Below are 27685 nucleotides of genomic sequence, written 5' to 3'. Positions count from 1 at the left end.
AGGCCCGGGAAGGCCCTGCCGGGGCCACCCCGAGCCCGCCGATGCTCGCTTTTTCTACGAACCGGTGTGTCCTCTGTGGTACTTACATACTTGTTTAACACTTCAGGGAAGAAAAGTCAGAAGACCAGGATCTCCAGGGCCTCAAAGACAAACCCCTGAAGTTTAAAAAGGTGAAGAAGGATAAGAAAGAAGACAAGGAGGGCAAGCATGAGCCCCTACAGCCGCCAGCCCACCACTCTGCCGAGCCAGCGGAGGCAGGCAAAGCGGAGACCTCGGAGGGGTCAGGCTCAGCGCCAGCCGTCCCAGAAGCTTCTGCCTCCCCCAAACAGCGGCGCTCCATCATTCGTGACCGGGGCCCCATGTATGATGACCCCACTCTGCCTGAAGGTTGGACCCGAAAGCTTAAGCAAAGGAAATCGGGCCGCTCGGCTGGGAAGTATGATGTGTATTTGATCAAGTAAGTAAGGGCACGTCCCGTCTCTGCAGAGCGGGGGGCTGGTGGACGGGAGGTCGGGTGGGTGCTGAAAATTGATGGGGACCCCTTGGAGTAGCAGCTCTTCGCTGCTAGTTGATCGGGAAAATGCGTGTACGTGACCCCACCTGGAGTGAGGGGCTTCGGTAATGAACACGGCCTGCAGGCATGCCCAGGTGTGCTAGGGACGACCGTGCAGAGGTCTGTGCCCTGCGTGCGATGCACTCAGGATTGCAGGGTACGACTTCATCCTGCCGGCCCTCGAGGCCTTGCCTGCAGATGGAACAGCAGTAGGGCCTCCACAGGGTCACAGTGAGGATGTCAGGAGAGGTCGCGGGGCCCGCCACGTGCAGCGGCCTGGGCTCTGGAGGCAGGCGACCCTCCCTGGGCTTCCTGCCGTTGCCCATCTGGAGAACGTCCAGCTGAGGGACGCTTCTCAGAACCTGTTAGCCTCGTCTTCCTGGGAGTTTTTTGGTGACATTGCTTCATGAACCCAAAGGAATAGGAGTCCATAGGGCTCAGCCCGCTCTGCCAGTTCTGTTGGGAAAGGCGGGCTTTGAACAGGGCCTCTGGGGAGGAACACCAGCGAGCTCCATGTGGCATTCCAACTGTCTTTTTTGCTGTTTGTCCATCTTTGGGGGGTCACTGGCTGTTTTCTGTTGAGAGTAACTTCCAAGCCCGAGCAAGCTTCAGAGGAGGCGTGAATAAGTACATTTCAGTTCTGGCCCTTAGACGATCCCCAACAGACCTAAGGGTGAGCAAAGCATTATCCTCCTGACAGACGAGAAAACCGCTCTGCAGAGATAGATGGTAAACGGCATGTCCAGGCTCAGGCAGGGTGCTCTGCTGGCGGACCGGGCCCAGGCACCGGCCTCAGCGGGGGCCCCAGCCTGACGGCGAGACAGGCTCCCCAGGCCAGACCCTTCCGGGGGCCCGAGGCAGGGCCTCAGTGGCAGGCCATTTTGGCACTGGAGCAGGCCATGCCGGCGGCTGCCGCTGCCCGCGGACCCAAGTGTTTCATGTTTGACCGTGGGCGTGCTCCTCGAGTTTTAGTTCGCCTGGCTTTTCCTGAACGTGGCTCTCATTCAATAGTATCACCAGGCACGTCAGCTGTGGAAGGTCTCCTAGCAGAGTTCATTGCTACCTTCCGCTCTACCCCGTTTCTGATACTGCTGTGGAAGCTCCTAATCATTTTTTGTGTCTCTCCATTTGTTCCCACAGTCCCCAGGGAAAAGCCTTTCGCTCTAAAGTGGAGTTGATTGCGTACTTCGAAAAGGTAGGCGACACCTCCCTGGACCCTAATGATTTTGACTTCACGGTAACTGGGAGAGGGAGCCCCTCCCGGCGAGAGCAGAAACCACCTAAGAAGCCCAAATCTCCCAAAGCTCCAGGGACTGGCAGAGGTCGGGGACGCCCCAAGGGGAGTGGCACCGCGAGACCCAAGGCAGCAGCATCCGAGGGCGTGCAGGTGAAAAGGGTCCTGGAGAAAAGTCCCGGGAAGCTGCTCGTCAAGATGCCTTTCCAAGCTTCGCCAGGGAGCAAGGCCGAAGGGGCTGGGGCCACCACCTCGGCCCAGGTCATGGTTATCAAACGCCCCGGCAGGAAGCGAAAAGCCGAGGCCGATCCCCAGGCCATTCCCAAGAAACGGGGCCGAAAGCCAGGCAGCGTCGTGGCGGCCGCTGCTGCTGAGGCCAAGAAGAAGGCCGTGAAGGAGTCGTCCATCCGGTCCGTGCAGGAGACCGTGCTCCCCATCAAGAAGCGTAAGACCCGGGAGACAGTCAGCATCGAGGTGAAGGAGGTGGTGAAGCCCCTGCTGGTGTCCACCCTCGGCGAGAAGAGCGGGAAGGGACTGAAGACCTGCAAGAGCCCTGGGCGGAAAAGCAAGGAGAGCAGCCCGAAGGGGCGCAGCAGCAGTGCCTCCTCGCCCCCCAAGAAGGAGCACCACCACCACCACCACCACTCAGAGCCCCCGAAGGCGCCCGCGCCGCTGCTCCCGCCCCCGCCTCCGCCCCCGCCCGAGCCGCAGAGCTCCGAGGACCCCGCCAGCCCCCCTGAGCCCCAGGACTTGAGCAGCAGCGTCTGCAAAGAGGAGAAGATGCCGAGAGGAGGCTCGCTGGAGAGCGACGGCTGTCCCAAGGAGCCAGCTAAGACTCAGCCCGCGGTCGCGACCGCCACCACGGCCGCAGAAAAGTACAAACACCGAGGGGAGGGAGAGCGCAAAGACATTGTTTCATCCTCCATGCCGAGGCCAAACAGAGAGGAGCCTGTGGACAGCCGGACGCCCGTGACCGAGAGAGTTAGCTGACTTTACACAGAGCGGATTGCAAAGCAAACCAACAAGAATAAAGGCAGCTGTTGTCTCTTCTCCTTATGGGTAGGGCTCTGACAAAGCTTCCCGATTAACTGAAATAAAAAATATTTTTTTTTCTTTCAGTAAACTTAGAGTTTCGTGGCTTCAGGGTGGGAGTAGTTGGAGCATTGGGGATGTTTTTCTTACCGACAAGCACAGTCAGGTTGAAGACCTAACCAGGGCCAGAAGTAGCTTTGCACTTTTCTAAACTAGGCTCCTTCAACAAGGCTTGCTGCAGATACTACTGACCAGACAAGCTGTTGACCAGGCTTCTTAGGGTACGCCTGCACCTCCCTTCCCACCCGGACCTCCCCCATGTGGTCGCTAAGGACAGAGAGCGCTTGAGAGGACACTCCCATTTTCGGTGCCATCGGTGCCCCAGTCTCAGCTCTCCTCTCCCCGCACCCTACCCCCCGCTCCCCCACCTCCCCCACTCCCACCCACGTTGGGACAAGGAGGTGTGAGGCAGGAGAGACAGTTGGATTCTTTAGAGAAGACGACAGAGATGGCCAGTGGCTACAGCCCGTGCGATCCCACCTGTGGTGGCACAAATCTGGCCCCACGCCAGCCCCAATCCAAAACCGACAAGGACATTTCACAGGACAGGGAAGTAGCACCTGTTCGCTCCAGTTCTGGCATGGCTCGGAGGGAGTCCTTTGAGCTGCTGGGTGTAGACTGGCCTGAGCCAGATGAGAGGATGGCCCAGGGCCGGCCTCCAGTGGATGGCACTAGAGAGAGGCCGTGGAGGCAGCAGGGCGAGGCGCAGGCAGGCAGGCCGGGCTGCGGACCGGCAGAGCACCGCGGGCCAGGAGGCACCCCAGTCGCTCAGAGCAGTCTGACTGGCAGAGGCTCAGTGGGGCCGGGGCCAGGGGGAAGGAGGGGAGAATGTTCTTCCAAAACTTTCCAATTCTACTCCTTAGGGACAGCTTAGAACTATTTGCACTATTGAGTCTTCATGTTCCCACTTCAAAACAAACATGCTCTGAGAGCAAACCGGCTTGAATTGGTGACACTTTGTCCCTCAAGCCACCAGACGCGACGGTGTTTAGAACTGCCTGGATCTGTAGATACCTGCGCTTGTTTTAAAGTGGGCTCAGCACATAGGGTTCCCACGAAGCTCCGAAACTCTAAGTGTTTGCTGCAATTTTATAAGGACTTCCTGATTGCTTTCTCTTCTCTCCTTCCATCTCTTCCTGCCATCATTTCATCTTTTCATTTCTTCCCCGCCTTCTTCCTCCTCACTCATCCTTTCTGTTCCAAGCAGTCGCAGTGCCCAACTGTACCCCGAGCCGATGCTGGTCAACTCCTGCCCCCAGAACTTGCCCCGCCCTTGGCCCTCCTGCCGCCGGCCCGAGCCCCGCCCCGCTCTGAACCCCGAGGAAGCCCGGGTTCTGCTGAAGGGCGAGAACCTGGCCCTGGCGCCCCAGCCTCTCTGGAGGGCAAGAGAGCGGCATGGTGTCGCTCTCCTAGGGACCCCCTTTCCTGGTCAGAGCCCAGACACCGGGCCCCCTCAACCTTCCACTCGGGAGAAACGGGTGGGAGGAGTTGGGCCAGACTTGGGTTTGGGAGCCGAGGGCAGCACAGAGGCCCCCGTGGCCTGCCAGAGTCATCGAGAGGCCCAGCCCTGACCTTAGTCTCTGCCAGGCCCGGCTCGCGCAGTGCGGTGCCGCGGGGCAGCAGGCGGAACAAAGGCAGATGCCCCAGACCTGAGCTGGGACCAGCGCCTAGGGCCCCCCTTCTCTGCCCACCCAGGCTCCTCCATTAACCAGACTTGCGTTTGAATGGGAAACATTTGGCTTGTGCTTGCTGGAGGCCGGGTCAGGGCCGCACACCACGCATTTCCATGTCTGTGCCAGGGGTGTGGTGTGGGGGCCTAGAGGCTTGGGTTGGCTGTGGGATCCCATCCTTTCAACCTCTCCATTCAGGAAGTCCTTACCTAGCTGCATATCTTCATCATATTGGTATATCCTTTTCTGTGTTTACAGAGATGTCTCTTATATCTAAATCTGTCCAACTGAGAAGTACCTTATCAAAGTAGCAAATGAGACAGCAGTCTTATGCTTCCAGAAACACCCACAAGCACGTCCCATGTGAGCTGCTGCCATGAACTGTCAAGTGCGTGTCGTCTCGTGTATTTCAGTTACTGTCCCCTGGCTTCCTTCCTGCGGCGTAACCATGAAGGAGTACAACACCCTAGAAACCGTCTAGCGCTTCCCTGCCAGTCCTTAGTGATCGGGAACCATAGCTGACAGTTCCGATCAGTAGCTTAAGAAAAAACCGTGTCTGTCTCTTCCGGAGTGGTTAGGAGCGAGGGAGTTTGCCCCATTCTGTTCGTAGAGTCATAGCTGGCCTTCCTAGCATTTTTGTATCCATTTCCTTATGCTGCAAAAGCAACTCCCACAACCAACCCCGCTCTGCTGTCGACCCTCTGGGCTTCACTTCTGACTCCTCCCCAGAAAGGGAAGGGGGGTCGGAGGAGGGGGTGAGTCCTTCGGGACACCCCTCTTCCTCCACGGACAAAAGGCTCCTGACCCCACAGTGGCCTTGCACTCCCGGCACCCCCAAAAGACACCTATCCACGCGAGCACGGCATCCAGCCAGTTTGTCACGGAGATGCCATCCGTTGTGGTCAGTCGGGATTTTATGCGTTATACCTGGTCCAGTGAAATGTGGCTCCTGGGACCGGTGTCAGGAGCTGGCCTCCCCATTGGCTCGGTACCATCTGGTCTTGGGAAGAGGAGTGCGGGGCCCGCCAGGCCCCCGTTTCACCCACGACAGTTCATTCAGGGGCCGACTGCGCATCGGTGGTTGAGAACACAGCATTGCAAGGGTCGTTTTCTTTGTGGCCGGCCCAAGCTGCAGCCCCCTAGCTCCCAGCTTCTCCCCCTAGAGCTCCAAAGCTGCAGGCAGTGCCTGAGGCTCCCTAGGGTTTTCTCTACCCCCCCCCTTCCCACATTTCCTCTTCCCTAAATAAAGGCATCACGAGTGAGTCACCTTTAAGCAAGTCGCCTTGGTGGTTTGTCAACCTGGCAGGCAGGGGCCCTGCAGCCCTCGTGCTGCCCCTGTCCTGGAGTCAGGCGGCGGGAGGTTGGAGGGAAAGCCTAGGCCCTGGGGTTCTCACCAGCTGTGTCCAGCCCAGTTTGGGATGCGACCTCGATTTCGTGTGTACTTGAACACCACGAAGGGTTTTAGGGACTGTGTGAAGAATACCGCAATTGACAGCTTTCAGATCTCCGCGGGTCTGGGTCACAGAGCAGTCACGTCCAGTCTCCCAACCCTCGTTCTAGTTGTTAGTTACTACCTCCTCGCGACAGAATTCTGTGTATCCTCAAGCCCCTCCCATGACGCCCAGCCCCGCCTGCCTGCCGTGGGCCTCTCCTAACCAGTGGAATTTTGGCCTTGACACTGCAGTGAACTGGGGACACTGGGCCACCGCCCAGTATAACTCCCTTCTTTTGGCACAGGAGACACCTAGAAATGGCACGTCCCCAGTCCGTCAGTGCCAAACTAATCAAAGACCCCCTAGCCCGTCAGCTCCCTGGAAGGTAAAAGTCACGGTGGTGGCCTGGGATCGCTGGCCACAGCCAGCACCTCGCTTCTGAGACCCCATGCAGGTGCAGCAGCAGCCTGTTCGGTGACATCATTCCAGGCTAGAGGCTGAGAACAGTGGCAGTGGGACCCAGGGCAGCCCCACGTTGTTGCCTGCTCCTCTGCCCAGTTTGTCATTGCTGTGACAGCGATCATGAAAAGGTACTGGCCAGAAACAAACTTCCACTTTGGTGGGAAAGGAGTTTCTTTAGGTGACAGGACCTCTGGATTTTAAGTAACTTAATAATAAGCAGCTCAAGCCCAGGAGGGGGCAAAGGTTCTGAACCGAACCCACCAGCTGGGGCTGACTGGACCTTGCGGAGCATTCCCGCCGGGCTCTGTGGGCTGACAGGGTCGTGGGAGGTCACAGGTACTGGCTTTTGGGGAAGACCTTCGTGCGTCCATTCCTAGCCAGTGTCATTGCCCCAGATTGCTTGCTGGTGCAAGTTTTACGCCCCACAGTCCAGGACCACTGGCCCAGAGCTCGGGAAGCAAGCCGTGTCGAGAGCCCCGTGGGTGTTTGCCTAGCCCGTCCCCCGAGCGTGGCGCAGCGGCATCGCCGGGCCTGTGGCCGAGCCCCGGCTCCTGTGCCGCCGCCATGCCGGACTCCCACTCTGCTCTCTGCAAGGGCCACCTTCGCTCTCGGTCAGTGAGCCCATCCGCTCTGGAGGGGTTTGTTGAGTCTCCATTTTTGTCTTTCTCTTTTAGATTGATTTTTAGAAAAGGCCTAATTGTTATAAATCGCTAGGATACTGCCTCCCCCAGGGTCTGAAGTTACATATTAAAAGGGAAAAAAAAAGCGAACACTGAAACCCGTTCTCAACAATTCAGAAGGAAAACCTAGAAAATGTTTGGCCGCAAATTACATTTCGCTGTTTCTGAACGAATAAGAGCAAGCTTTTGCAAAAATACTGATCTAAAGCTACGCAGAGCTTGGCCTGATGTGTGGGGAGCTGCTCCATCCGAGACTCGGGGCCACCCTGGCAATGGAGGGCCCGCGTCTCCTCGGGTGGCAGTCGCTGAGGACTCGGCTGCTGCTCCTGTCCTGTGGGGTGGTCTGGAAGTTAGCGGCCCACCTGGTCCCAAAGCTGCAGGAGCCCAGCTCTTGGTGCGGGGAGCGGAGTGGTCACCAGGGACTCGCGAGGGCCTGCGCCATCCTCGCCACCCAGCACCACCTGCTGCTTGCTCCTTTCTCATCTGCACAGAGCCTGCCCGAAGTGCTGGTTTGTCGGGATAAGAATGAGTTCCAACTAGGGCCCAGGCAGCTAGGAAGGAAAGGGCGATGTCTCCCCCTTAGCCTCTGCCTGTGGCGCAGCCTGTCCCCTGGGGACATTCCCCTGCTCTGCTGTCCTTTGGGTCTAGGGCCCGTGAAGTGGCACCCCCTTCTGAACTCGGAGGTGAGGACAGAGGCCTGAGCACTCAACTGGTGTGCGGCCCCCTTGTCCCTTACCCTCGAGAGCCCCTGGGGCAGAGGGACGGTGAGTGTGAGGACAACCGACCCCCACCCCCAGAGCTGAGACCCTTGACGGGGAAATCTGGCCTCTGCGTTTCAGAGCATTCGTGAAACTTGCAAATCGTCTTTGCTCCCCTGGGTCCCCTTCTATCTTACCTTTTCTCAGGTCCTGCTCAGCAGCGAGAGAAAATGAGATGAAAAATCGGCCAAGAGGTTTGGCTCCTGCCCACTGATAGTTCCTCTCCCCTCAGTGTTTGTGTGTCAAGTGACAAAGCTGTTTTTCCTGGTGACCCTGATTATATCCAGTATCTTATAGACTATACGCATAGGCCTGCTTGGTCTCTGTCCTGGGCTTTTGTTTTGCTTTTTAGTTTCGCTTTTAGTTCTTCTGTCCCATTTATTTAATGCACCAACTAGACACACAAAGCAGTTGAATTTTTATATATATATATATCTGTATATTGCACAATTATAAACTCATTTTGCTTGTGGCTCCACACACACAAAAAAGACCTGTTAAAATTATACCTGTTGCTTAATTACAATATTTCTGATAACCATAGCATAGGACAAGGGAAAATAAAACAAAAACAAAAACAACAAAAAAAACAACAAAAAAAAAGAAAACAACAAAAAAAAAACAACAAATCTGTCTGCTGGTCACTTCTTCTGTCCAAGCAGATCCGTGGTCTTTCCTCGCTTCTTTCAAGGGCTTCCCTGTGCCAAGTGAAGGAGGCTCCAGGCAGCACCCAGGTTTTGCACTGTTTCTGCCATGCTTGTGACAGAGGTCCCAGGATGCTGGTGCAAGACAGTTCACCTCAACGGGTGGGTGCGCAAGCGCGCTCCCTTGCCTTCGTGAAGTCCGGAATGTAGTTGGCACCGCCTGGTCCCCTTCCACCTCTGGGTGGGGCAGCTGGAGTCCATGGGGTGGCCTGACCCCCCCCTGCAGTGGCCCAGTCAGAGTGATCATGTGTGGAGAGTCGGCTCCGCAGGCCTCCCCAGCAGTAGGGCTCCCACTTTGCTGAGTCTGGGGGGCTGGAAGGCAGGTGGGAGGCCTGTCGCATCTCTGAATGTGTGAGCCGCACCAGGTAGAATGCCAGGGACCCCAGAACCACAGGCAAGAGTCTAGTGGGTCCCCTCCAGGAGGTAGCAAAGACTCCAGAAATGTCCTTTTCTCTTCTCCCCCTTCCTACGAGTAATTGCATTTGCTTTTGTAATTCTTAACGAGCAATATCTGCTAGAGAGTTTAGCTGTAACAGTTCTTTTTGATCATTTTTTAAGTAATTAAAAACACCAAAAAAAAAATCCACAAACTTGTTCTTCCAAAGCAGAGAGCATTATAATCACCAGGGCCAAAAGCTTCCCTCCCTGCGTCATTACTACTTCTGAGGCCTGAATCCGAAAGAGAAACACTCACAGGCCCTTTGGGTGGCTGGGCTGCCCTTGGGCCACTCGGAGGACCCGGTCTGGGGCCCGCTCCGGCCTGCGTTCAGTATTAGCGGTGGGTCCTGACGTCCTTGCCCGCCCAGCCTGGGATGGGGCCGAGGAGGTGAGGAGGCCGTTGCCGCCAACGCTTGGCCACTACCAGGTGGGTGCCCGCATGTGTCCACGTACATGCATGCTTTCTGACGGAAACGTGAAATCAGCGCCCGAGCTAGCCTCACCCTGTGACCTCTCGCCCCGCCGGGCCGGAACGCGGCCGGCCCAGTTCAGTGTTTCTGGGGAGCTGGACAGTGGCGTGCGACAGGCTTGCAGAACTTGAAGCCTGCTCCTTCCTTTGCTACCAAGGCCTCCTTTTCCGTTTGATTTGTCACTGCTTCAATCAATAACAGCCGCTCCAGAGTCAGTAGTTGATGAATATATGACCAAATATCACCAGGACTGTTACTCAATGTGTGCCGAGCCCTTTCCTCGCGCTGGGCTCCTGTGTACCCGGACACTGTAACCTGTGCTGTGTTAGCTCCCGTCCCCTCCCCCCGCCCTCCCCTCGTCTTTCTGGGGGTTTTCTGTTTGGGTTTGGTTTGGTTTTTATTTCCCCTTTTGTGTTCCAAACATGAGGTTCTCTCTACTGGCCCTCTTAACTGTGGTGTTGAGGCTTATATTTGTGTAATTTTTGGTGGGTGAAAGGAACTTTGCTAAGTAAATCTCTTCTGTGTTTGAACTGAAGTCTGTATTGTAACCACGTTTAAAGTAATTGTTCCAGAGACAAATGCTTCTCGACACCTTTTCTTTACAAACAAAAGAATTCAGAGGGAGGGGATGGTGACCGAGATGAGGGGGGCTGTCCTATTTCCCCAGGAGGGGAGACCCGAAGAGATGACCCCCGCTCAGATCAGCCAGAAGCCACCCAAAGAAGTGAAGCCTAAGTCAACAGACCGAATGGCTATCAGGTTGCCATTTTCAGTCAGAGCAAAACCAGGTCTTGTTCCACCCAGTGGATTCTTTTGCCTTCCCCCCCCCCCCCAAGATTATTAGCATCGTTATTTTTAAGGACAGACGAGGTTTACGTACGTTCCTGCGAGGGGAGCCAGGAGGGGGTGTGAGCAGGGCCAACCTCGCCTGGGTGGGAGGAGGATGGGGCGAGCCTGAACAGCGTGGCTCAGCCAAAGTGTGGGCACCTCCCCAGAGACCTCCGCCGTGGCCACAGGTCAGGTGTCTGTTGACAGGACAGATCGGCCACTCTTCACCTGACATAGCTTTCTGGACAGGCCAGGCGGTGGGCATTATTGTCTAGGACCCTCCATCACTTCCCGCCCCGTCCCACAGCGCACGGCACTGATGTGACCTCTCAATTCCCACAATCCCAGGCGATGGGATGATGGGGTGGGGGGTGCGCTCTCTTGGCTGTCATCCAATTCCCAGCAAAATTTCGACGTGAGAAACCACCTTCCCTTTCCGTGGCAAGACGAGATCCTTCTCAGAGACGCCGTCACCCCCACCAGACAATTTTGGGTTCATGGAACAGGGACAGATGTGTGCTCCCTGAGCACCTGGCGCCCCTCCTCTGAAAGGTGAGGACAGTGCTGACTCTAGTGACCATTCGCACGTGGGGTTTAGTAGTGGGTAGAACCAAGACAGGGTGGCTGCCCCCTCCCGAGTCTCAGCGACACAGGCCAGCCACCCCATGCAGAGGGAAGCCAGGCCGAGGGTTGGAGAAGTACGCGTGGGGCACGGGGAGCCGCCGGACAGACTTGGCCGGAGATGTCTCGAAAAGCCCTCTATCACATTCACCTTCAGTTTTTGTGTTTTGGGACAATTACTTTAGGAAATAAGTAGGTCGTTTTAAAAACAAAAAAATATTGATTGCTTTTTTGTAGTGTTCAAAAAAGGTTCTTTGTGTATAGCCAAATGACTGAAAGCACTGATATATTTAAAAACAAAAGGCAATTTATTAAGGAAATTTGTACCATTTCAGTAAACCTGTCTGAATGTACCTGTATACGTTTCAAAAACACCCCCCACTGAATCCCTGTAACCTATTTATTATATAAAGAGTTTGCCTTATAAATTTACATAAAAATGTCCGTTTGTGTCTTTTGTTGTAAAATCAAGTGATTTTTTCATAAGGTTCTTTTACTATTTGAAAAGATGGGCAGCACGCAGTTTTATTTTATTTTTGTAAGTTTTTTAATACATGTGAAAGCAAAGACTACTCAGCATGCCTTTCTAAGTGACGCGTTTGCACCTTTTGTTGGGAAGTACTGTATCCTGTGCTGTTAGCATTCTCGATAAATCTCTCTGTGAAAGTGACTCAAGGTCTGGGCTTTCATTATCAGACAGCTCACAGGACAGCATGGTGGTGTGTTCCTGATGTGGTCTGGCTGTCCCCGAACACAGAGAGCCAGCCGCTTTTCAGGACGGCCGTGGGAGGAAAGGGCAGCCCGCTCCACGCACTGCGCCCCCTTGGCGCTGCTCCTGCGTGTGTGGGGAAGCTCTGGGCGGCAGGCTGGGAAGGACCTGGCGCAAACCTACCCGCTGTGCCCTAGGTCAAGAGGCCTCCTGCACGGTGGCATCACGTCCGTGTTCCTGAGGGCCACGGTTGGGGCACCTCTTTGGTCTGGACGTGCCGAGGTGCTTTTGGGAATACACCCGCCACCCCCAGCTCCTCCTGTGCCTACCACCTGAGACCCTCCCCTATAGCCTCTGCTGAACTGGCTCCCCGCCCAACGGGGGCACTGCTGTCACTGGGGTTCGCAGGTGTCACACCCTGTCTATGCTCCTTGGCTTCCCCGTAAGGCTGTGAACTCTCGGGAACTGCCTCCCCACCGCGGTCATCCCCACCAGGCTGTTGCCGGGCTGGAGGGGACAACAGCTGCTCAGTGTCCAGCTTCACACGCAGATGCGGACACACCTATTAGAAGGTGCACTCGAAAGTCCTGGCCTTGACCGTTAAAACAAAGGGTTGAAATTCAACCTACGTGTACAGAGCATCTCTCGTGTGCCAGGCCCGTCTGCGGGGCTGCAGTCCAGCAGTGAGCAAGGAGGACCAAGTGCTCGTTTCCTCGGAGCCTAGCATGTGTGCGCGTGGTGATTTCTCACCCTCCTGGGGAGTGGCTGCTGCTTCTGGGAGGAAGTTCCAATGGAGGTCCATATTGGATTGACCCCATTTCTGGAAACTGCCCTACGTCCCTGGGAGGACAGCCCGGGGAGAGCCCTCGGGAGTCAGGATGGAAAGGACAAGGGAGCCGGTCAGGGAAGAACTGCTGCCCTGCGGGCATGCATCTAGCCGGAAACAAGAGGAAGGTACCTGGTGCTGCCTGCCGGGTCTTCCCCGATCTAGTGGGGGATGCTTAAGAAGGATGCACCAGAGATGCCAGGTACGCAGGGGCTGCGGGCAGCTCTGCCAGGGGAGCCTAGAGAGCTTTCGCCCTATCTTCCGCCCGGGGAGCCGTTTGAGCTCAACCCGGTGGCACGAGGACCAGGAAACTGCACGTGCAAACTCATGGCCGCAGAAGGCCTGGCGCAGCTCGGGACCCTGAGGACTTCGGTTGGCTTAAGGCTGCTGACATGTGCAGAGAGCTGGACACGGCGTCGGAGGGCAGGGGCCACATCGTGACAGCCGTGAAGGCCTAACTGAAAAGCTGGGGCCCATCACCGGGCTTCGGGAAGCACAGGAAGGCTTTAAGCAAGGAAGCTATGTATGTGGCTTGACTTGGGCCCGAGGAAGAGCACGGGGCAGAGATGAGGAGGGGCAGGCGTCGGGCAGCCAGCGCGTCCATCCGGGTAAGAGGCAGGAGTGAGGGCAGCGGGCCTGTAGTGGGGGAGATGGACGCCAGAGATGTTCGGGGGGACGACAGAGAAATCGTGACTGCCGATGCAGGTGGAGGCGTGGAGCCTGCAGAGCATTGTGGGAACGGGCGGGACAGATGTGGCCAAGATGTCAGACAGGCTGGGAACTGAGTGTGGTGCCTGGCCACTGCTTCAGAAAAGAGGGCGTGAGAGGCGGGACTCTGCGGCTGTCACAGGGGCAGTGTGAACAGCCAGAAACGTGACAACGCGAGGGAGAAGGGACAGCAGGGGCCGAAACCCTGTTTTTTGAGATATAAACACGGTTCATGCGCTAAAGAGCCAGCAAAGAAGGAAAAGTGGCAGATAGTGCTAAGGCGTAATTGCTGGTGCAGGTTCCTGAAGGAGCATGAACGACAGGATCCAGGACACGGGAGGTGGGCGGAAACGCCCCGAGCCCGGGCGGCGTGCTGCTTCCAGACCGTTGTCCCCGCACCCGGGCTCATGGCCAGCTGGCGAGTCCCCCGGGGGACCTTTGTGTGACCTACATCTGACCCTGTCCTGCCGGGATCTCTGACGATTCTCCACTGTCTCCCAAATAAAGCCAAAACATCTTAAGGGGACCTCCTAGTGACTGTCGCAAGGCCCGGCTCCGGCCCTTTCTGGAACGCCCCATGCCTTCGCCATAGCCCCCGTCCTCAGTGCCGGGAACCGCTCTCTTCCATGTCCCTCGAAGCCCCAGACGGGCCGCTCCACCTCCTGGAAGCCCATCCTGACCGCCCGGCCCCGCGCAGTGGCGCGGCCTTCGCGGGAAAGGACCGCGCGCTGCGCCCCCGTGTGGCCGGGCACCGCATGCTGCGCCCCCGTGTGGCCGAGGGCGGCGGCGGCGGCGGCGGCGGCGGCGGCGGGCAAGATGGCGGAGCCCCGGGCGCCGCCCCTTCCGCCCCGGCGGGCGTCTCATGAGGCCGGTTTAAAGGGGAAGTGAGTCAGTGTCCGCGGACCCGGCCGGCCGAGGCCCGCGCCCGCCGCGGCCCCGAAAGGCCCCTGGAGGCCCCGGCCCGGCGGCGGCGGCGGCGGCGGCGGCCATGGCCGGGGGGCCGGGCTCGGAGGACGCCGCGGCCCCCGGCGCACAGCACTTCTTGTACGAGGTGCCGCCCTGGGTCATGTGCCGCTTCTACAAAGTGATGGACGCCCTGGAGCCCAGCGACTGGTGCCAGTTCGGTGGGTGGCGGCGGGCCCGCGGGGTGGGGGGCGTGCGGGTCCCGACGCCCAGGCCTGACACCCTCCGCCCCGCAGCCGCCCTAATCGTACGCGACCAGACCGAGCTGAGGCTGTGTGAGCGCTCGGGGCAGCGCACGGCCAGCGTCCTGTGGCCCTGGATCAACCGCAACGCCCGCGTGGCCGACCTTGTGCGCATCCTCACGCACCTGCAGCTGCTCCGCGCTCGGGACATCATCACAGCCTGTGAGCACGCCACCCCGGGACCCACAGGCTGGGGGCCTCCCACGGGGCTCCTCCCCCTTCCTGGGCCTAATCATCCTTTCCTTCCTTGACGTCCCAGGGCACCCTCCCGCCCCCCTCCCAGCCCCCAGCACCACCGTCCCGAGGCCGAGGAGCGGCATCTCTGCACCCTTTGAGGGTGAGACTCCCAGCCCCCGGAAGTTGCAGTCATCAGCCTCCACCTTCCTCTCCCCAGGTAAGATGGCCCTAGGGTTGGGCTTGATGGACCTGAGGAAGGGCCACCTTGACCATCTTCACGACTGTAGACCCAGCCGCCAGTCTCTGCCTACCTCTTACTACTGTCTCTATGAAGCTTTTCCAGGCTCCCAGAGTCATTCTGGGCCAGAGCTCAGTCCTGTCCCAAGCCCTGCGGCCCTCCAGCCACCACCACCATCTCTAGCTCCTTCCTCTACCAAGGTAGGTGGGTCCTGCCCCCAGGAAAGGCCCCAGGGAAGTGACAAGAAACCCAGTCTTTGGTACAGCAAGGAGCCTCAGACAGCCCAGTGGGGCCAGCTGGGAGGCTGCTGGGGTGGGAGGGAGCTTATGGCCAGGACAGAGGGGAGGAGACAGGTCCTCACCTGATCAGAATCTCTTTCCACAGCGGAGCACAGGGAACCCAGTGTCCCTCCTGCAAGGGACCCACCCCACTCCATTCTGCTGGCCCCTCCATGAGATTTCCCAGGGGACCCACAACTTCTCAGAGGAGCTGAAGATCGGTGAAGGTGGCTTTGGGTGCGTGTACCGGGCTGTGCTGAGGAACACCGTGTATGCTGTGAAGAAGCTGAAGGAGGTGGGTGTAGCATCCCCGCGAGGGTCCTGAAAGGCCGGCCACACACCCTCACTGCTCTGGCCTGTCCCCCTGCGTCCCACACAGCTCCTTCAGCCCTCTGATTCCCCAGCTCAAGGTCCCCAGCCCCTTGGTTGTTCTAGGCACTGGGAATGGCCATCAAGCCTTGGCCGCAAGAGTCTCATGCTGCCCCTCTCCATTTTCCCTGGGGGCTGCAGGAGGCAGACCTGGAGTGGACCACGGTGAAGCAGAGCTTCCTAACCGAAGTGGAGCAGCTGTCACGGTGAGCCGGTGCATCCCTCCAGGACCGCACACCGTGGGACCTGGCTCCCGTGGACCCCCGAAGCCTGCCAGGCCCAACCTAGCTGAGGGTCCAGCAGGGACTGCTCGTCCTTGAGACAGCCAGATGGGAAGAGCAGTGGAGCCTGGGGGCCAGAGCGCTCAGGCCCCATTTTTCCAAGCAGGTTTCGTCACCCAAATATCGTGGACTTTGCTGGCTACTGTGCTCAGAGTGGCTGCTACTGCCTCGTCTACGGCTTTCTGCCCAATGGCTCCCTGGAAGACCGTCTTCACTTCCAGGTAGCCTGACCTGGCCTGGCACACTTCCGCCAGACCCTCAGCGCCTCTGCGGAGCGGGGTGCGGGGCCTGGGCTGTCAGCCTCCACGAGTGGGTCCCACTGGCAAGCAGGGTTTCCCCAGGACCCTTTCCCACGGCTTCTCCCTGGCTGTTCCCGCGTGTCCAAGAGCCTGGGCTGTGGTGCCTCTAGAAAAGGGGGTTATCGACTCAAAGTAACCTGACTCGAGCCTCTCCGTTTTACAAGCAGAGTAGCTGAAGGGTCTCGTCAGTATTGCTCTCAAGCAAAGGGGCCAGTTGGCATCAGGCTGCACTATCTGGACTTGCAATTGGGCCCTATGTCGTGAGCACCCACGAGACAAAAGGGTGAACTGCGTACTGTGTTGGGGGAAGTGGGGAGAAAGCCTCCTACAAAGTCCTGCTGGTCCCGGGACAAATGAATGAACTTCAGGAACTGAGGACCGCCGAATTCTATGATGACTCTGAAAAGCGTGTTTCCAGCCATTTTCCCAGCATGCTTTGTACGAAGCGGTGGAATAGCTTAGTCTCAATCCTTTTGTGAAGTAGCTCATGGAGATTTTGTCCCTCGTTTTCCAGAAGGGGAAACTGAGGCTGAGAGACTGAAGTGATTGCCCAGACCCCACAGTGACAGGTGGAGGGAGGGTTGGGGTCAAGGATCAGTGGCCTCCAGCCTCCCGTGTGGCCCTTTGCTCCCTCTGCTGCTCCAGACCCAGGCCTGCTCCCCTCTCTCCTGGTCTCAGCGCCTGGACATCCTTCTGGGCACAGCCCGAGCGATTCAGTTTTTACATCAGGACAGTCCCAGCCTCATCCATGGTGATGTCAAGAGGTGAGGAGGGGACAGAGCCAGACCCCTGGGTGCTGTAGGAGCAGAGTCTGCAGCGGAACAACGATGTGCCCCAAGCTTCCGCCAGCAGGGAGTCTGGCCCCAAGGAACTCCACCCTGAGTATCCCCATGAGAATTAGGCCTGCCCTCTCCTGCTCAACGTGGAAGTAGGGGACAGGGTGCAGCCTTGAAGCCTGGGACATCAGAGCTGGGGGCCCAGCGTCCCTGAGTCCTTGGCATGGAAAGGATGTGGGAGCAGAGTCCAAGGACAGGCCCTGCTGAAAAGCAGGGGCTGAAATGCCAGGGCGCCCTGGGCACTGCTTGCTCGGATCCCCCCCCTTCAGGTAGCTGGAACGCCCCGGCGGTCCCAAGTCCAATCACGTCAGGTGTCGGGGGCAGAGCGAGCTGGGCCCAGGGCCCACTGACACCATTCTCTTCTCTCCCAAGCTCCAACGTCCTTCTGGACGACAGACTGATGCCCAAACTTGGAGACTTTGGCCTGGCCCGACTCAGCCGCTTTGCAGGGGCTAACCCTGGCCAGAGCAGCACCGTGGCCCGGACTCGGACGGTGCGCGGCACCCTGGCCTACCTGCCTGAGGAGTACATCAAGACTGGGAGGCTGGCCGTGGACACCGACACCTTCAGCTTCGGCGTGGTGAGCTGCGGCCCCTCTGCTGGCTGGAGGGGTGGGGGCTGTGCTGCGGCCCGGCCAGGGCAGGAAGGCCTGGAGAATTCCGTGCGCAGCCAGAGGCCAACCTGGCAGGAAGCTAACGGAGCTTCAGCTGCAGGCCCCTCCCTCCTTGGCACGGGCCTCTTCCTTGGCCCTGGACCTCATTTCATATTTGTCATTTTGCATTCCTTTTTCTTCAAGTTGGCAACCCAAATCTCCAAAGCTTCGGTCCCTTAACATGGGACTGTGTCCTTGTGGGGAGCTGGTCCTGATCTGTCTGTCTGAGGGCCAGGCCACTCCGTCCACCCCGCAAGCCCCTCTGCACGCAACCCTCCCTGCCAAGGCCTGGGGCAGCGCCATCCCAGAAGCCACTGCTATGCTCTCCATCCCGCCCTCTCTCCAGGTAGTTCTGGAGACCCTGGCTGGCCAGAGGGCTGTGAGGATGCATTGTGCCAAGACCAAGTATCTGGTGAGCCTCTTGAGGCGGGGCAGGCAGGAAGCGAGAAGCAGACAGGAAGGGAGAGGGGCAGGCAGGGAGGGACAGAGGGGGGCAGGGAGGCGCTGCTCCTGGCAACCAACAGGTGCAGCCCTGGAGGGTGGAATGATCTGGAACGCAACACCCCACAGAAGCCAGCCTCTGCCGCTGCTGACTCATCTTTGAAAGTAGGCAGGGCCCCAAGCAGCTTTCTTTCCCTTGCCGGGGAGAAACCTGCCTTTCTTCTATAAATGCGTTGGGCCTTTCCAGACCCCACCTGGGCTGGGGGCAGGGGAGGAGGTGTCCCCACAGGGCAGTCCCAGTGCTCTGGGACCAGAAGCTATAGTAGGAAACAACACGGAGCCTGCGAGAGACTGTGGTGAGCATCAGGCAGGCGCTGAGAAGCTCCCTGGGCCCCGCCGGCCGAGCTGCACATGAGTGCCTCTCGCTGTGGGGACAGGTCTGAGCCAGGAGACAGGAGACCTGGCTTCCAGTGCCAGCTTGACAATGGTCGCGGAGCAAATCCCTGCTCTTTGCCACGCCCCCTTCCCCATGTGCAAACAGTCAGAATGCCCGTTTAGCGCTTAGATACTTCCTGGGCCCAGAACGTGCTTGGCCAACTTTTGCTCTTCCGACTTTGCCAGTTGGTATGCCTCCAGCCGCTTCCGCTCCTGGCTTGGGGCTGTTTTCATACGTTCCCGGGTCTCAGTGAGTCTGGGCCAGGATCCGGGGGGCCAGGTGGGCGTCCACCTTCCTTCGCCTTTCACACCCGGTGACACATCCAAGCAGGGCTGCTCTCCGTGCTGTCATTCACCGCTCCGGATTCCTCGGGGGTCTTTCGTTGGTCCTCTTTTGATCTTTCCTATTCGTTCTCTGTGCTGTGGCCAAAGCGATCTTTTAAAAATGTGAAGGGATCGTGGACGCCCCTTTGCCTACCCGCTGCTCTGGAGGCAAAGGCCCAATGCCTGAATGTAGCCACAGCTCCCCGGGGCCCACCATCGCCGGCCTTCTGTCTGTCTCCAGGCTCCCTGCTGCTTGTCCGAAAGCCTAAGGGGCCACCCCCAGCCAGGTGCTTCCTCCTGCCCCTTCCCATTTCAGAACTCAAGGTGGCTTCCAGTCATTTCATCGAAGTGGGGGCGGCTCTGCATGGCACGCTCCCCTTCTCAGTTCTGCCGTCTCCAGCTAATTCGTGCTTCCAGATCCCAGCTCAGGCGCCACTTGCTCGGGCCTGTGGGCCTCCACCAGAGTTTTCCGTTGCTTGATAGACTTGTCATTGGCATCTCTCCACTCAAAAAGGCCAGTCTGTGAAGGTAGGCCAGGCTGTTCCGTTTGTCGGTGCTGGGCACACAGCAGGTGCCTAATCAGCCTGAAGAAAGACGACAGCAGTCAGTGACCAAGGGCCTGGGGAACGCGGTTAAAGGCACAGCACCCCCGGGGGGGCATGCTCACAGTCTCTGTCCCACAGAAAGACCTGGTTGAAGAGGAGGCAGAGGAGGCCGGGGTGACCCTGAAAAGCACCCAGACCACCCTCCAGGCGGGTCTGGCCGCAGACGCCTGGGCCGTCCCGATCGCCACCCAGATCTACAAGAAGCACCTGGACCCCAGGCCAGGGCCATGCCCACCCGAGCTGGGCCTGGCCTTGGGCCAGCTAGCTTGCTGCTGCCTGCACCGCCGGGCTAAGAGGAGACCCCCCATGACCCAGGTATCCTGGCGGGGAAGGGACAGGAAGCAGTTGAGGTGCCCAGTGGCCATGGGGGACCATGGCCTGCTGAAAACCCCGAATTCCTGCCTCTGCCCTGTAGTGAGCCAAAGACAGCTCCTGCCAAATATTGCTCACTTAGCCTTCGGTTCTGTCTGGGGCAGCTGGAGCCCCGCTGAACCCCGCCTGGTACATAGAGAGGCAGGGCTCTCTTTGTGCCGCCTCCTGGATTAACCATGCCCCTGCATCTACCTTTTTCCGTCCTGTCCTTGCCCCCCACCTCTGACAGTTGAGAATACAGAAGCCCCATGTGAGGGCAGCAGGGCAGTGAGATTCGTTTTCTAGAAGACAGAGAAGCCACTCTCAGTCCTTAGCTTTGGTGGCTGTGATTCTCAGTGCTCCTTGTGTCAGGGACAAAGGGACAAGGGACAGAGCTTTCCCACCTGTAGTCTGTGCCAGCTTAGCGGTCCCCACAGACTCCAGAGCAGCTGTGTGGGGCCGGGGATGGCGGCCCAAGCCCCAAGGCAGGTCACAGATGACCAGGAGCAGGCTCGGTGTTTGATCGTCTTCTGTGAGGGATGTGACCAGTCATTGTGGCCAAGCCTGGCCTACCCAGGGGCAGCGGAGAGCCCCAGCCGGGCCACTTGTCCTGAGCACCCCTGTCTTTCCTCGCAGGTGTACGAGAGGCTGGAGAAGCTGCAGGCAGCAGTGGCAGGGCCGGTGCTGGAGCCAGAGGCTGTCGGCCATGGCCCCCCGTCCCCGCAGGAGAACTCCTACATGTCCACCACCAGCAGTGCCTCAAGCAGTGCCAGCCCATGGCAGCCCCTGGCAGCGCCCTCGGGAGCCTCGGCCCAGGCTGCACAGCGGCTCCAGAAAGGCCCCAACCAGCCCGTGGAGAGTGACGAGAGCATGTCCGGCCTGTCCGCTGCCCTCCACTCCTGGCACCTGACCGCGAGCTGCCCCCCAGGCCCGGCCCTGCCAGGCAGCCCTGGGCAAGAGGCCGCCGTCTGGGCCCCAGCATCCCTCGGGCGGGCCGGCTGTACTCGAGGGGACGCCACCCCAGAGTCGAGATCAGGGGGCAGCCTGGAGCCCCAGCCCACAGCTGTGGAAGGTAACTGGGGACAGGTGCCCAGAATAGGGAGCAAGGGCCCTCTTTGGTGGCAGTCCCCATACTCCGCACGCCTGGCCTTCTGGGGCCTGCTTTTGAGCTCACTCTGTCCTTAGCAAGCCTCAGGCCTCTGTCCTGGAGCGAGCGGCCCACCCGGCCTTGGAAAGGGGCACAGAGGACAGCCCAGTGCTGCGCCGTAGCCCCAGGCCGTGACCCCCGGGTGGGTGAGAAGCTAGAAGCTCACTTCCGGAAAGCCGGGAGCCCTGGGGGCTCTGTCTGGACCAGGCTCCTGGTGTTGCTGGGAGCCAGGGCCGTGGCTCAGCCCTTTCCGGGCACTGTGCTCAGAGGGCCCCAGGGACTTGCGGAGCAGGGTGCCAGGCCGGGTGCCGGGAAGACTCATGTGAGCAAGGAGTTCCCAGGCACGACGGCCCCCGAAGCTAAGAGGGTGCTCTCTCCACCGCAGAACCGCTCCTGGGCGGCTCTGCGTCGTCCCGGCCCCCGCAGATCGTCATTAACCCGGCCCGACAGAAGATGGTGCAGAAGCTGGCCTTGTACGAGGACGGGGTCCTGGACAGCCTGCAGCTGCTGTCGTCAAGCTCCCTCCCAGGTGCCGCACGTGCGCTCTGCAGCTGGAAGGCCAGCCTCGGAGCGCGTTTTCTGATCAGGCTCAGACATGGCCCCTGCTCCCCGCGGGTGTGGGACAGTGCGAGGGCAAGCCACCCGCCCCCTCTCACGGTGGCTGTCCCCCCGTCCCGCCCTGTGGAAGTCGCGTATTCTGGGCAAAGCCCTGTGCCGGCTCCCTCACTTCCTGGCAACAGTACCTTCCCTTAACCTGGGGGTGCCAGCGCCCCTCTGTGCGTCCAGAACACGCGAAGCCCCAGCAGGCATTTTCCATTCCAGGTGCTCTTGCAACCCTGCATTCCAGAAAGCACCCCGGAGCCCCTCCCCCCTCATTTACTAACCGCCATTTCCTCGTCCCGCAGGCTTGGCCCTGGAACACCAAAACAGACGGGACCCCGAAGAGAGCGACGAATTTCAGAGCTGACCTGTTCACCTGGGCAGATCCCCCAAACCCGGAAGTCAAAGTTCTCATGGTCGGAAGTTCTCATGGCGCGCGAACCCTCAGGAGCCCTCGGGCAGTAGGGGTAGGGGCCCCTCCTCTCAGGCGACAGCAGGTGGTGGCCCCTGTAGTGTAGGCGTGTGGGCACGGGCCAGCCTCAGAGCCACCCACACCGGCTGCTGGAAGCTGTCCATAGGGCACGACGTCTCAAACGCCTGCCTTCAGTGCAGCATTCGGGGGAGAGCAAGGCCAATGTCGTGGGAGGGGTGTGTGCCGCAGTGGCCAGAGGGGAGAGGTGAGTGGGACTGCAGCGGGGGGCTGGCTCCCCTGAGAGTCGGGCAGGGCGCTTGCAGCCCAGGCTGACAGCAGCCACCCTCAGCCTTTCTCTTTGTACTTTGCTGAAGCCGTGGGAGAAAGTGGCCGCTCTGTAGAACAGAGCAGAGGAGGCTGGGGCCCTCCCAGCTGCTCGTCATGCGGAAAAGCGACATGGCCGTTCTATGGTTCAGTCCACTAGCCAGAAGCGAGGCTTCTGCGATACCCCAGAGAGTCCAGTGGCGCCCCCATCGGGCCAGTGTCTGTAGGCTTCACCAAGGAGCTGGGAGCTAAGCTAACATGAATGCCTGCCAGCCAGGCTGCCCATGGGTGTTACAGAGAGGCACCCCGCCAAGTCAGGCTCCAGAGCCCGGAGGCTCAGCATCAGGCCCAGGAACTGATTGTGACAGAGTGGCTATTACCCAAGGTTCACGTAGGCCCAAGTCCTATGCTGCCCAGACAGTGAGAAGCCCCAAGGCGACAAGTTGGGAGCGAGGCAGAGGAGGAGGAAAAAGAACATGGGACTCGGTTTTAGAAGCAGTGAGGTTTCATGTAACTGAGCGTCTTGGAAAGTAGCCCAGGGCTGTAGCACAGGCTTACAATGATTTTATGTCCACAGTCATGAGTCACACTACATGCCCCACAAAGCTAGGCATTGGTGAAGTCCAAGTTGTCCTGGAGTAATAAAAGCTTATGTGTCGACCTCTGGCTGGACTTGTGGACTTTGTTGAACCGAGAGCCTCGAGTGTTCCCAGTGCTTTTCAACTCAGGGTTCTTGACCATCCAGCCTAAAACACCAGATTTCCCCGCCGCCACCCCCCTGCCCCAACAAATCCTCTGAAGGCTCTCGTGTCCACTCCCAGTAAGTCACCATTACTGGTGGCAGGCCCACAACACTGCCACCCAGCAGTACTTTCATGGGTCGTTAAACATTCCCTGTGTATTTTATGGGTTTGATGCTATTGTAAATGGTATCTTTATTGTGTTTTCTACTTGGTCATCGATAGTGTATAGAAATACAATTGAGTTTTGTGTTTTTTGATCTTGCTTAAATTCACTCATTAGGTTTAGCAGCGTTATGGTAAATATCTTGAGATAGTCTGCGCACACAATCATTTCACCTTCAAATAAGATAGTTTCACCACTTTCTTTCCAATCTGCCTTTCAATTCTTATTCTTGTCCGGCTAGGGCCTCTAGTCATGTTAAACAAAAGGAGTGAAAGTGGACATCCTCGCCTTGTTCTTAGTCGTGGGTACGACGTGTCTTTCACCATTAAGTATGATGCTACCTATAGGATTGTCAATAGGTGTATTTTGTCAATGTGGTGAGCCACATCAGTACATTTTCGAATATTAAACCAACTTCACATTCCCTAGGTTAAAAGAGCTCTTGATTATGATGTGTTATCCTTATGTATTGCTGAACTCCATTCGCTAATCTCTCTTGAGAATTTTTGCATCTATGTTCACGAGGAATATCAATCTGTAGTTTTCTGGTAATATCTGGTTTTGGTATCAGGGCCTCATAAAGTAAATTGGTTTTAAAGGGCTCATGTACACTTGCTGTTAACTTCTTTAAATGTTTGATGGATTCACCAGTGAAGCCATCTGTACCTCGAGTTTTCTTTGCGGGAAGGTTTTTCCTTCCAAATTCAATTTCTTCTATTAGCTATCAGGCCATTCATATTTTCTTTTTCTTTGTGAGTCAGTTTTAGTAATTTGTATCTTTCAAGGAATTTACCCGTTTCACCTAAATCGACATAAGTTAATAATCTCCCCTTATCATCCTCACAGCTGGAGGGAGGTTCTGTAGTGACATTCCCCCTTTCATTCCTGATGTTGGTAATTTGCATCTTTTTATTCATTGGACTACATAGAAGCTTATCAATTTTATTGATCATTTCAAAGGACCAAATTTTGGCGTCATTGATTTCTATTGTCTATTTTCTGTTTCGTTGATTTCCACTCTATCATTTCCTATCTTTTACTTAATTCGGAGTAATAAAAGTTATTTTGGGTTTAATTTGCTCACCTTTTTCCAACTTCTTACAGTGTAACCTTAAATCATTGATTTTAAACTTTTTTCTGACATGAGCATTTAAAGCAGTAAATTCCCTTGGAGCTGCATTCAACATATTTGTAGATGTTCTATTTTCATTATCATTCAGTCTATAATGTTTTCTGATTTTCCTTGTGATTTACTTCTTTAACCAATGACTTACTTACAAGTATCTTTAATTTCCCAATACTAGGGGATTTTGCAGGTACCTTTTGGTCATGCGTTTTGCATTCCATTGTGGTCAGAGAATTTACTCTGTATGATTTCGTTCCTTTTAAAATTATTGAGACTTGTTTTATGGTTTAGTTTGGTGCATGTTCCCTTTATATTTTTAAAGAGTATATCTTGTGGTTGGGTAGAATATTCTATAAATGTCAATTAGGTCAAGGCGGTTAATGGGGTTGTTCAAGTCACTAGTATCCTTGCTGATTTTCTGGCTAGCAGTTCTCTGGAACAGTGCGAGAAAAGTATCACAGTCTCCGACTGTAAGTATGGATGCATCTTTTTCCTTTCAGTTCTGTCAGATTTTGCTGCATCTCTTGCATTGAGTGTGTTCGCGTTTAGGGTTGTTACTTGTTCTTGACCAATTGACACGTCTATTATGAAATGCTCTTCTTTATCTCTGGTAACATTCCTTCTTTTGACGTCTGCTTTGTCTGATATGAATACAGCCACTCCAACTCCTTTATGCTTAGTTTGTTTCGTGTTATAACTTTTCATGTTCTATTCTTTTAACCGATCTGTGTCTTTATATTTAAAGTGCACTTATAGACAACATACGGCTCCATACTACTTTTGTAACCAGTCTGATAATCTCTGCCTTTCAATTGGTTTGTTTAATCCATTTACATTTACTGGTTGGGCTTAAGTATATCATCTTGCTATTTGTTTTCTATTTGTCCCATCTGTTCTTTGTCCCTTCATTCCTGCATTTCTGACTTCCTTTGGGATGGATCAGATGTTTCCGGCATTTTGTTTTTCTCCACTATTGGCTTGTTAGCTCTAATAACTGAGACCACTTTCCTGCATCACGACCTGGAAAGTACGTCATAGGCGCAAAGTTCAAAATCCAGGCTGCTCATAGGGGTCACTGCATTTCTTTCCCTCTGCTCACAGTCCTGCACTGCCTGTTGTCCAACATCTGAAAATAGTTCTTTGAAATTTCTGCCTAGTTTTCTAGTCGTTTACAACCAGAAGGGCCTACTGGTATTGGTTATTCCATCATGGCCACGATCACAAGTCTTCCCTCTTCTGAGTAAGTCTTCACTCCTGCGGTCACCCTGTCTTTCTCCTGTATGATCAGTTTCTTCCTTGCTCCTGGATCTGTTTTAATCTGGTATGTTCCCTAGTAGCTTCCATTCTTGAAGAAGTCCATTGGCCCAACACCTCTCTCTAATCATAACCCCAGTTCTCCGTTCTTCTTTATAACCTAACTTCTCAAAATAATTATCTATTTTTTAAATTTTTTTATTATTTATTAGTATTATTTATGCCTACAGCACCTGGTCTTCCTAGGTGGTCTCCCATCCAAGTACTAACCAGGCCCGACCCTGCTGAGCTTCCAAGATCAGACATCGGGCTTGTTCAGGGTGGTGTGGCCATAGACCACGGACCGTGGCTCCACTGGGGTGCGAACCCAGGACCTCATACGTGTAAAGCTGATGTGCTACCCGCTACACTATGGAACCACGTCCAATAATTGTCTATTTTCTCACTTCTGATTCCTTCCTGAACCCTTCCTAACGTGGTCCCTACCCCACCACTTCACCAAAGTGGTATCAAAGACACCGGTGAACATGTTGCCGAGTCCAGTGTCCCCTGCAACACTGCCCTCACCATCTCCTCTACCCGACCTCTACAAGGCAGGATCCCTCAGGGCTCACCCGGGGCTCTCCTGCGACCTCCACTCCCACCTCCACTCACGCTACTCGTTCTCAAAGGCCATCTTCCTAGTGATCATTCCCAAATGATGTATTCAACAATGAACTCTTCTCTGAGCTTGTCACCCATCCTTCCAACTGCCTACGGGACATGTCTTTGATATCTCACAGGCACCATAGCTTAAATGATGAAACAGAACCCTGGGTTCACAGTTGTCACAAGCACCATCTCAGGGTGTGTCCCTAGCACCACTTTCCGCCCAGCTGCCCAAGCCAGACCCTCAGAAGTCAGGTTTTTTTTTTAAATAGAATTCATTAGGGAGGTGTAACTTAAAAGCAGAAAGGTATGCAAACTGTACATGTATAACTCAATGAGTCATAAGACCAGCCCACACGCAAGGAAGAAGGAGTAACAGTCAAGCGTTTGACGGGGAGTGCCAAAGAACTCGTGGACGTGTTTTAAACCAGCACAAGGGCATTTTCGTCCCCCCAGAAAGGTCCCTCATGCAAGAGGGCCACACACATAGATTAGTTTTTCACATTCTCGAACTTCACATGTTCATGAAGATGTCCTCGGACTTCTAGACACTTCATTGCTTTACCTTTCATATGTGGCTCTATGCTACATCTCAAATTGATTTTTGTTCCTGATGGTAGGTAGGCATGAAGGCGTCTCGTTTTCCCATATGGACTTCTAGTTTATCCCACACTAGTTAGTAAAAGACTATCTTTCCCCCGCTGAATCAAAATGGGGACTTTGTCATCAACCGGCTGGCCGTGTTGGCACAGGCCTGTTTCTACCCTATGTCCCTGTACAAATGCCACACTGGCTTAATTACTGTAGCCTTAGAGTAAGTCTTAATTTCTGTTAGCAGTGATTCCTCTGGTTTGTTCTTCTTCAAGATTGTTTTAGTTATTCTAGGCCCTTTGCATTTCCATATAAAAGGTAGCGAAATTGGAACTCTCCTCCATTGCTGGTGGGAATGTGAAATGGTCTAGCCACTTTGGGAAATGGTTTGGCAGTGTCTTAAAATGTTGTCATCAGCTTACACCATAATACGACTATTCCACTCCTAGGATTTACCCGGGAGAAACAAATTCATACCTCCACAAACGTTCACAGCAGCTCTGTTCACAATAGCTAAATAGTAGAAACAAGCCAAATGGCCATCAGGTGACTGGATAAACAAATTGTGTGTTCACACAACAAAAGACTACTTAACAATTAAAAGAAAGAAATTATTGGGCTCAGAATAACTACACTGAGTAAAAATAGCCAGACCAAAAAAGCGTACACACTGTAGGATTCCATTTATGTATAATTCCAGGAAATGCAAACTTATCTCTCCTAACAGAAAGCTGATCGGTGGCTATCTAAGGGTGGGTGGGGAGGGGTCGGGCTGAAGGAAGGGGTCGCCAGAGGCACGAGGAGACTTGGGAGGTGATGGATATGTTCATTCTCTTCATTATGGTAACAGTTTCACTGATAGAACTTTCAAAACATAGGCTTTAAATGTCTGCAGTTTATTTTATGTCATTTCTACCTCAATAAAACTTTTAAAAAAAAAACATGTCTCTTTTAAGCAGTGTGTTGTTGGGTTTTTTCCCTTTAATCCAGCCTGGCAATC

The 27685-nt window shown here is 55.8% G+C and overlaps 2 protein-coding genes and 1 pseudogene across 7 annotated transcripts in view; 2 read left to right on the top strand and 1 right to left on the bottom strand.

The window, feature by feature from the left end:
- MECP2 (methyl-CpG binding protein 2) overlaps positions 1-8463 on the top strand; it is a 59855-nt gene extending 51392 nt beyond the window's left edge. For 3 of the 5 annotated variants that reach the window (XM_036226579.1, XM_036226580.1, XM_016158815.2), the window contains 2 exons: positions 107-457; positions 1694-8463. In XM_036226579.1, coding sequence (XP_036082472.1) covers positions 107-457; positions 1694-2777 — 1435 coding nt within the window. In that variant the 3' untranslated portion in view covers positions 2778-8463. The remainder of the gene's footprint in view (positions 1-106; positions 458-1693) is intronic. The other 2 variants (XM_036226582.1, XM_036226581.1) reach the window with 1 other exon arrangement.
- A 5684-nt stretch (positions 8464-14147) lies between these two features.
- On the top strand, positions 14148-22820 carry IRAK1 (interleukin 1 receptor associated kinase 1). 2 transcript variants are annotated; one of them, XM_016158797.2, is made up of 14 exons: positions 14149-14310; positions 14386-14553; positions 14651-14785; positions 14903-15006; positions 15191-15379; positions 15595-15659; positions 15841-15955; positions 16679-16797; positions 17242-17449; positions 17868-17933; positions 19405-19641; positions 20314-20749; positions 21210-21353; positions 21730-22820. In XM_016158797.2, the coding sequence occupies exons 1-14, from the start codon at positions 14175-14177 to the stop codon at positions 21789-21791; spliced, it is 2184 nt and encodes a 727-aa protein (XP_016014283.2). In that variant the 5' UTR covers positions 14149-14174; the 3' UTR covers positions 21792-22820. The 2 variants fall into 2 exon arrangements, with proteins under 2 accessions (XP_036082926.1, XP_016014283.2); XM_036227033.1 differs by lacking the exon at positions 17868-17933 and having other exon boundaries at positions 14148-14310.
- Positions 22821-25667: 2847 nt separating this feature from the next.
- LOC118608533 lies at positions 25668-25783 on the bottom strand (annotated as a pseudogene).
- Between the last annotated feature and the right edge of the window lie 1902 nt (positions 25784-27685).

This window comes from Rousettus aegyptiacus, unplaced genomic scaffold, assembly GCF_014176215.1.
Source record: "Rousettus aegyptiacus isolate mRouAeg1 unplaced genomic scaffold, mRouAeg1.p scaffold_m13_p_9, whole genome shotgun sequence".
In the NCBI taxonomy this organism is placed as follows: Eukaryota; Metazoa; Chordata; class Mammalia; order Chiroptera; family Pteropodidae; genus Rousettus; species Rousettus aegyptiacus.
This window is presented reverse-complemented; position numbering and strand designations above follow the sequence as displayed.